This window comes from Sinocyclocheilus grahami, unplaced genomic scaffold, assembly GCF_001515645.1.
Source record: "Sinocyclocheilus grahami isolate Dianchi unplaced genomic scaffold, SAMN03320097.WGS_v1.1 scaffold548.1, whole genome shotgun sequence".
Taxonomy (NCBI): Eukaryota; Metazoa; Chordata; class Actinopteri; order Cypriniformes; family Cyprinidae; genus Sinocyclocheilus; species Sinocyclocheilus grahami.
In genome coordinates this window covers 256,423-264,814 of record NW_015505727.1, presented here as the reverse complement: position 1 = coordinate 264,814, position 8,392 = coordinate 256,423, and the positions used below count along the sequence as shown (strand labels likewise).

The window sequence follows — 8,392 nt, the reverse complement described above, 5'->3', positions numbered from 1 at the left end:
TAAAAATGTAACACTGCAAAATGACACCAACGTGCATTGCCTTTCTTTTCAGACTCTTTCCCTTGACGTCCACAAATAAAGCATATTTTGGTCACTGATGCACCACACAGTTTTGGCGTTCAGGGAGCACGGAGCTCACATATCCCAAACTGACCTTGATTCAGCTGTAGGTTAGACATGTAATCCATCCTCCCACAACTGTCTGTGGTTATTTTAGACTCTGATCACTGGATCTTCACTGGTGGGGCGCAGGTCTGTTCTCATGAAAAAACAAAGATGAAGGCCAATTTCAACCCTCTACTGAGTGAAAAATGTTACATTTTGAAATATTACAGTTTTTACTTTATCGGAATGGTATGAAACTTTTCACTTTTGCGACACTATAAACACATAATTTTAGAAAAGTTTAAATGGTTCTTAAATCAAACTTCTGATATTTGTGGTAAAATACGACCACCATAGTATATTAACGTAAAAAAATAAGAATAAAAACAAAGTATTGAAACATTTTAGGGGGTATAAGATTCAAGTCAGTCATGATGAAGTCTTTGATAATGTCTAAATATACATTCAAATTCAAAATATAAATAATTATGTTTGAAATTGAAAGATACCCACACACACACACACACACACACATGCGTGTGTGTGTGTGTGTGCATATAATTACAATATTTTAATTGCATTAATTGAAAATCTGATTGTTTTCCCCTAATATTTGTATCGTTTCTAATATTTGTATAAAAACAAATGGTGTGTAATATCCCCTTAAATTTATATATATATATATATATATATATATATATATAACAAATATTATTGAAACAACATAATACATTCTTTCCATTAAAAAAAGAGAGAAAAAATTTATGATTATTGTATTCTTATTTCAGTATAATTAAACTACTATTACGGTTTTGATTAAAATCAGTTTTTATTTTTGTTTTCAGTGTTTTTCATTTTAGTAATTGTCATTTTTAGTAGTATTTTATAAATCAATCTATACTTTAATTTATACATCTATTTTTTCTTTGAATTTTATTTATTTTAGTACATCAAGTTATTTTTACATAGAGTTGTTTTCAGTTAATGCCTATTTTGTTTTCAAGTAACAATTTTTTAAAACGTTTTTAATTTTACTTTTAGTTATTGTCGTCAATCAAAGTGTGACCCCCTATGGAACACCAGGGTAAAAGACCGTGTTTACCTTTGTACATTTAACGTTTGGTCACCAAAATCTGTCTCCTGAAGCAAAACCAGCAGAGATCCACCGAGAAGTAAAATAATTCTAGCAGCAATCACATAATCAGAAGACATCTTATAATGAAAAACCGTCTCGCGTCTCATTAAACCCCCGTCCGCACTCATATTAATTAAAAGTCTATTCCCAGAAAGAGACAGGCCCAGGTACGAGGGCAAATGTGGTTAGCATATCCCATTAGGTGTGTAAATGCACTTGATTAAAGCTGAAAGCCCCAATGGACTCATTCTGGAAGGTGAAATCTCACAGCATTTCTCTCTATCTGTCATTAATCCACATGAAATCCACATGTCATGTTCATGCTGCCAGCCAGACTCAAATAAAAGCACAGCAAAAAACTACTTGTATAGTACAGAGTGCTCAAGGACTGAGCTTTACAATAGGACGAGAGGTAAGTTATATGGTTTGATTCATTACACTGTAGCGTCCTCTGTTGCTCACAGGAGTAACTACACTCTTGAGGATTCCTGGTGACTAGTTTGTGGTTGTAGTTATAGATAAACTAAAGGAAAACGTGTTGGGAAATAGTGTAAAGTACAATACCTTTGACAGGTTTGAACAGTTGAGCTAGTTTGCTAACCGAATTCGTCAGCTCACTTTTATGGTTTTACTTATGCATCTATTTATTTGTATCTTGATTAGTTGACTAGCACTTTTTATCAGTCAAAATGCAATGCAATGTAATTTGAACCTCCTCCTCCTCCTCCTCCTCTCCCTCAGACTCAGGCCTGAGCTCTCGGTGATCATGTGGCTGCGTTTCAGTGGGTGTTTGTGATTCCATCTGAGTTTCTGGAAGCGTCTCGACTGCGGCCAAAGTCTCAATGAGTTTGTCTAGGTTGCGCTCACATGTCGGCTCTAAAAGAAATAACCCCATGAATTGCAACACCCATCACCACAATGCTTAAATACATGCTTACAAGTAGAACGGTGTTGCTAGTCACTTAAAAATGTGTGCATGTCACAGCACTGTGTATGAAAATACAAAATACCAAAGTAAGTGTCACTTAGGCATCTAAATGTTTCCAACATGCACATAATCACATATTAACATGATTTATTAACACATAGCTGTTCAACTCGACCGCTGTGAATGGCAGCGTGACCTACATGATGTTGGCTGATTTAGTGCTACTGTATCCAACTAACTTGCTTACGATATATTTTCAAAGATAAATGAGCTGCTTTACTGCGCTCATCTGCATTAGTTGTGTGTAAACTAAAACTTGCATTACTGCAGCATAACTAGTACTTACTCACTGACATGAATGCAAAAAGATTTGTTTACAGCCTCCAATTAGGTTTTAAATATTAAATCTCATTCTCAGTACTGTAATGCCAAAAATAATCATATCATTTAAATAAGTATACATAAAAATCAATAAATAATAAAAATGGATAAACAGATTATATATTATTTAAGGATTTGTTGTCCTTCTAAATGGCTTAACTGCAAATTAGATTTTTTATTTTTTTAATGATTGATTTTGAAAATGATTTAAATAAAATTAAAAATACATAAAAATGGATAAATAATAGCCATATTATTTTAAGGATTTGGCAAACTTCTAATTGCCTGATTGCTTATTTTAAATTAAATCTAAAATAGATAAATATGGATAAACAAAAATAAAATAATAAATAAATAGATAATAAAAATATATTAAAAACAGTAGATATATTATCTTAGGACTTGTTGCACTTCTAAAGCCCCATTCACACCAAAAATGATAACTATAAAGATAACAATATTAGCGTCCACACCAGCGGACGATATCGTCTGTTTATTCTAAGCGCACGCTCGTCTGCCGCTTTAAATTCTCCAGCTCGTGACAGCAGGATTGATTCTGATTGGGTGTCAAAGTTTGTATCGTTCATCAGCTGGAAAAAATCGTTCTGGAAGTGATTCCAACTATTTTGTTTCTCAGTGCCTTTATCGTTATAGCTGTGGTGTGGACTCTATATCTTTATTGTTATCTTTCTTGGTGTGAACTGGCCTTTACTTGCCAAATTGCTGATTTTAACGAAAAATGGATAAATAATAGGTAGGTATATTATCTAAGGATTTGTTGTCCTCATAAATTGCCTAACTTCTGCTTTCACTTGTGTGTGTGAGTAGCTAGATAGACAGATGTCTTCAAAAGCCTTTAATTTATACAGTTAACTGTATGTGGCACTCATGTTTCCATGAGTCTGAGCGCTGGTGTTACTAACATGCTTGCGCGGTACTGTCTTAATTGCGTGGGCGTGTGTACGGGAGCAGATGAGTTTACCTTCTATCCTGATGTTTGGACACTCCATGCCTCTCTTCTTCATTAGCTGCCGAATGCACTGCAGCTGCGACATGATCTCGCTCTTCTGCTCCATGGCAACAGACTTCACACTGCAGAACAACACCCAGAATAAACAAAGCCACACGGCTGAAAGCCAACAACGAACCGCTCGCCACCAGCGTGCATTTCAATGTCGCAAACCCCATTTTTGTTTTTGCATAACCAAATCAATCAGGCTCTGAATGTGCTTTAACCAAGTGCATTGTTGCATGACTGAATAAACCACATTTATTTAAAACAAAGAGGTTTGCAGCTGTTCAACTTCTCATTTTTCGTGTGCATGTCTGCTCTCACCAGTTGGTAAGCGGGTCCAGCTGTGTCAGGATGGTGTTGAGCATCTTCTCGGTCTGAGCCAGTCTCTGCTCCAGCTCATTCAGCTGATTCTCTGTGGAAAACCACAAATGCTTCAGAAAAATCACTTCCTGAAAATATAAAATGAATGGTGGCATTTCTAAGAAAGCACTTTTAAGCATCCTCATTCACGCACACTGTAAGACTTGAAGAACCTCAGACACTTGGATCTTCTGAGATACGGACAATACACACACACACACACACACACACAGTGTATTAACATACAGACTTTGGTTTCTACATCTCACTTCATTTAATGAATTGTAACCTCCTTCAATCTTTCGACAAAAAGGATTCAAATGTCATAAAAGTATCCCATGCAACTCATTCCGTATTCTAAGTGTTCTTAAGGCATACGGCAAATCGAAAATTTAATCTATTATTTAAAAAAAATCTCCAGTCATCACATTCGTACATTTGTATGAGCGCGCAGCAGTCCACGCCGGTGTGCACAGGAAAAGCACACAAGCTTTTTTTTTTTTAAACATCAAGACAAATAAAATCATGACACAAAACATGATAATTTATTCTCTGAGGTTAAAGGGGTCATGAACTGCCTTTGTTTTTGTTTTATTTTGTACTGTTCTCTGAGGTCCACTTATGTTATCAAGATTTTTACACCAAAAAACATCATAATTTAGAAGTAATAGGCAATTTTCTGTCCTGTTTTTAACCCCTCATCAGAACGCTCTGTTTGAACAGGCGTGGCGGATTGTAGACTCGGAAGTAAACGCCCACTGCTATGATTGACTAATAGTTGTGTATATTTGACAGCGTACATTCCTCATACAGCAGATGGAAGCTGCTATGATTTAGGTCAAAAATGCATAAACTCAATACATATTATTATCAAGCGATCTGTGAGAAGAGAAAGCAATAGTGATCACATAATGAAAACAGTTACTCACACTTGTGTGTTGCTACATTACTGTCGGATCCAATATAGTCAGCACAGCATTGTCTTTTAGTTTAAATCTTTCTGAAAATGAATGTTGAATTGTGCCTTGTTTGTAAACGAATCCACGGTCAAATAAAATGAACAAAGGACCGAGTTCTTACTGGCACGGTCTGGATCTTCATTAAAAATACTTCATTAAAAAAAAAAAAGTTAATTCCTAACGTTGGGATCAGAAGGAAGGCAACACAAACACTGTTTTTCCACAACTTGACAGTGAACAGCATCTTCTTTATTGTTTTGTTTCTACATAGACATGCACATTTGCCTCTCTCATAAACCCTAGGCTACATGTGCAAATCTGTGGGCAGGGCTAAACAGGCAGTGATGTAGAATCAGTGGGCGGGGCTAAACAGGCAGTGATGTAGAATCAGTGGGCGGGGCTAAACAGGCAGTGATGTAGAATCAGTGGGCGGGGCTAAACAGGCAGTGATGTAGAATCAGTGGGTGGGGCTAAACAGGCAGTGATGTAGAATCAGTGGGTGGGGCTAAACAGGCAGCGATGTAGAAGCAGGTGTTGATCTTCTGCGGAGGCGGTGCTTATCCACACTATTACATCACAGAGTAGAACATTCCACAAGCTGTCGTTTTGGCAGATTGGCTTCAATAAAAGCTGATTTTATACTAATGACAGTTTTGAGTTCTGAAACTTACAGGATGTTTTTAAAGTACAATGACCTCTTATATGTCAAAAGATCAAGGGAATTTTGGTTTCTCAGTTCATGAGCCCTTTAATATATCCATTCTGAAGCAGTCAGACAGGATTATACAGCGCTCCCTCAATAATCACTGAAAGCTGTCATTCACTTCAGTTCATGGCAATCCCACGACATTCCATTAATCAGTGAAGCTGCCTGCACTGCACGATGAATCTCCTTTTTACATCATATCTACACATTGTTATAATGAGGGGATTCGCGAGCTTGCAGAACTCAGCACTTGACAAAAACTTGACGTTTTGAGTGGTGAGTGAACATCTGACACTCTCCAGAGCACAAATACGCACTGGAGTATTATGTTTCGCCAGTATCAGATGGGGCCCCCTGATTCCCCGGGGCCCTGAGCAGTCCGCGTCTGCAAATGATACTCAGTCATGTTTGGCATCATTTGAATTGTCTCAGGTCGACTGGTAAAATGGTCTCAATCTTACAAGAAGTAGACTAAAAGCTAATACAGATCCTAAGAGATTAGAAATCATTTGCTTACTGGGTGTGCCACTTCCCAGTGTCCTTCATGCAAATTACCAAATGTCCCCAAAAAGGTGTAAACTCTCACGCCTAGGACTTAATGAAAACTATTTCCAATTGTTAGTTCTTGTCTCCATTTGGAGGATGTTTGTCTTGGTCTGAAGTACTTAAGAAAATGCTGCAAAAAGATCAGCGTGCTTCTGTAGCCAGATGAGCCTGTCGTACTATGTATTTTTCTTAAGTCAGGTATGCATCCTTTACTCTTAGATTTATCTTAGAGAATTTGATGTCTAGTATTGATTTGATTTGATATCTCTGAATTGACTATGTAATACTGGATCATCGAAGGTCAGAAGTAATGACATTGGTTAATAGAATGAGATTAAATACATAAATGATATTTGTGTTGTTCAACATTTAATTATTGCAGGTTTGTGTCATATTCTGTGTTGCATTCTTTTTATTCATTTTGAGGAATACTGAATCTGTGTTGTTTTTTTTTGTGAGTGAGATGAATTAATGCATATTCATATTTATTTTAGAACTACAGTAACATCTTCTGATTTCTCTCAGCATGGGGACAGGAGAGTTGTCAGTTAATAAATTGAAAAAAAAAGTAACTTGCGTGACTTATTTGAAAAAGTAACTCGGATATTCTCTTGTAAATTAAAAAGTAATGCGTTACTTTACTAGTTATTTGAAAAAAGTAATCCGATTACGTAACTCGCGCTACTTGTAATGCGTTACCCCCAACACTGGTCATAACACATATTTACCTGACTGATAATAAATGTTACATTTGATTTTATTCCGACACTTACTCTGAGATTATTGACTCTAGTAGATAATGTTAAATCCATAACACCACAAATCTACACTAAGGTTAGTAACAGACTAAAACGCATCTTAGGTGGAGCAGAGAGGTGTTGTTGACCAATCTAAATAGGGTGAGCCTCAACCTCTGATTACTGTACTGTACTGGAAAACCACGGCATGATTATATAAAGTCACCATTAGAGGAAGTTAAATTAGGCAACTTGGTTCTATGGTAACGGTCATGACCTCTGGTTAGATATAGTCTTACCTTAATCAGGTGTGTACAGATCTATGGGGACTAAATAATGTATTTTAGAATGAGCAAAGTAGGTACAGGCCTTCTATAATATTAGTCAATCGCCTCTGTCTAATTACCAAGACTGACGAGTTTGTAAGTATGACATTCGTATACCGGCCAGTACGAGACTCAACGTGTTATAGGAATAACATTTATAAGATTGAATAAGATTAAAGTGTTAAAGAGAAGAATCATAAGTCTAGATAATTTATCCTATCGATGATCAATAATAATTGGCATTCTAAACTAAATTCAAGGTCATGGTAAAATGGAGTCAGATTAGAATTCAACTGAAATTAAGTTACTTTGCGCACTGAAAAGGCTGAATGCGCAGGAAACCTTCAGCCACCATTGGATAATTGGCCCAACGAAGGTGAGCTGACCTTACAACACACACCTGTCTCCTCCGATTTCTTCACTCCTCGAGCGGTTTTGGCTTTTTGAGCTTCAGAATCGCTTGCAGACTTTATCTGAAAACACAAAAACAAAAACTTAAGCAACTTAAACTGTTTTTGTCCCTAGAAAAATTGGCTTTGGTTTTCATTACACAAATGTTTATAAAGAAACTATGAAAAAACATTTTTCACACTGTATATTTTTAGGCCCATTATTTTTTTTATGAATTGTGCCTTTAATCACAATCAAGTACATTTCCCATCCAAATCATCACTATTAAGACAAAAAAAATTATAACGATGACCGTAAACTGTAAAAATTAAAAGTCGTAAAACAAAAAGATTAGAGTATGTTTTACAAGAAAACACTACTTCAGTCTTCCTTCAAAATTTCATATTTAATTAAAAGTATTACTTACCATTTCTTTGTAATTATTTGTGAAATTTACTAACAATTTTTATTGTTATTTTTAATACAGTTTCAAATATTTATCATTGCATATTACAAACTATTTCACATGCTTTGTAAGTACGTTGAAGTTGTAAACAAAACAGATTACTGGATTACATTTTACAAGAAAATAGTATATCAGTTTTTCTCATTTTTTTATTTCATGTTTAATTCAATGTGTTAATACCTGCTGTTTCTATGTCATTATTTTTTAAAGTTACTGGCATTCATTTTTCAAACATTTTACATGCTATACAGTTTCAATATGCTTTTTCTAAAAAAAAATTTTTTTTTAAAACTAGTTTGTAAACGCACGCTCTCTCTCTCTCTCTCTCTCTATATATA

General features: G+C 35.5%; 1 protein-coding gene across 1 annotated transcript in view; it reads right to left on the bottom strand.

Annotated features, from left to right (window-relative positions):
• Positions 1-1,142: 1,142 nt before the first annotated feature.
• LOC107555866 (coiled-coil domain-containing protein 107-like) overlaps positions 1,143-8,392 on the bottom strand; it is an 8,980-nt gene continuing 1,730 nt past the window's right edge. Inside the window, exons 2-6 of the mRNA XM_016238783.1 lie at positions 7,599-7,671; positions 3,886-3,976; positions 3,532-3,641; positions 1,958-2,116; positions 1,143-1,174 (exon numbers count right to left, since the gene is read on the bottom strand). Coding sequence (XP_016094269.1) covers positions 1,143-1,174; positions 1,958-2,116; positions 3,532-3,641; positions 3,886-3,976; positions 7,599-7,671 — 465 coding nt within the window. The remainder of the gene's footprint in view (positions 1,175-1,957; positions 2,117-3,531; positions 3,642-3,885; positions 3,977-7,598; positions 7,672-8,392) is intronic.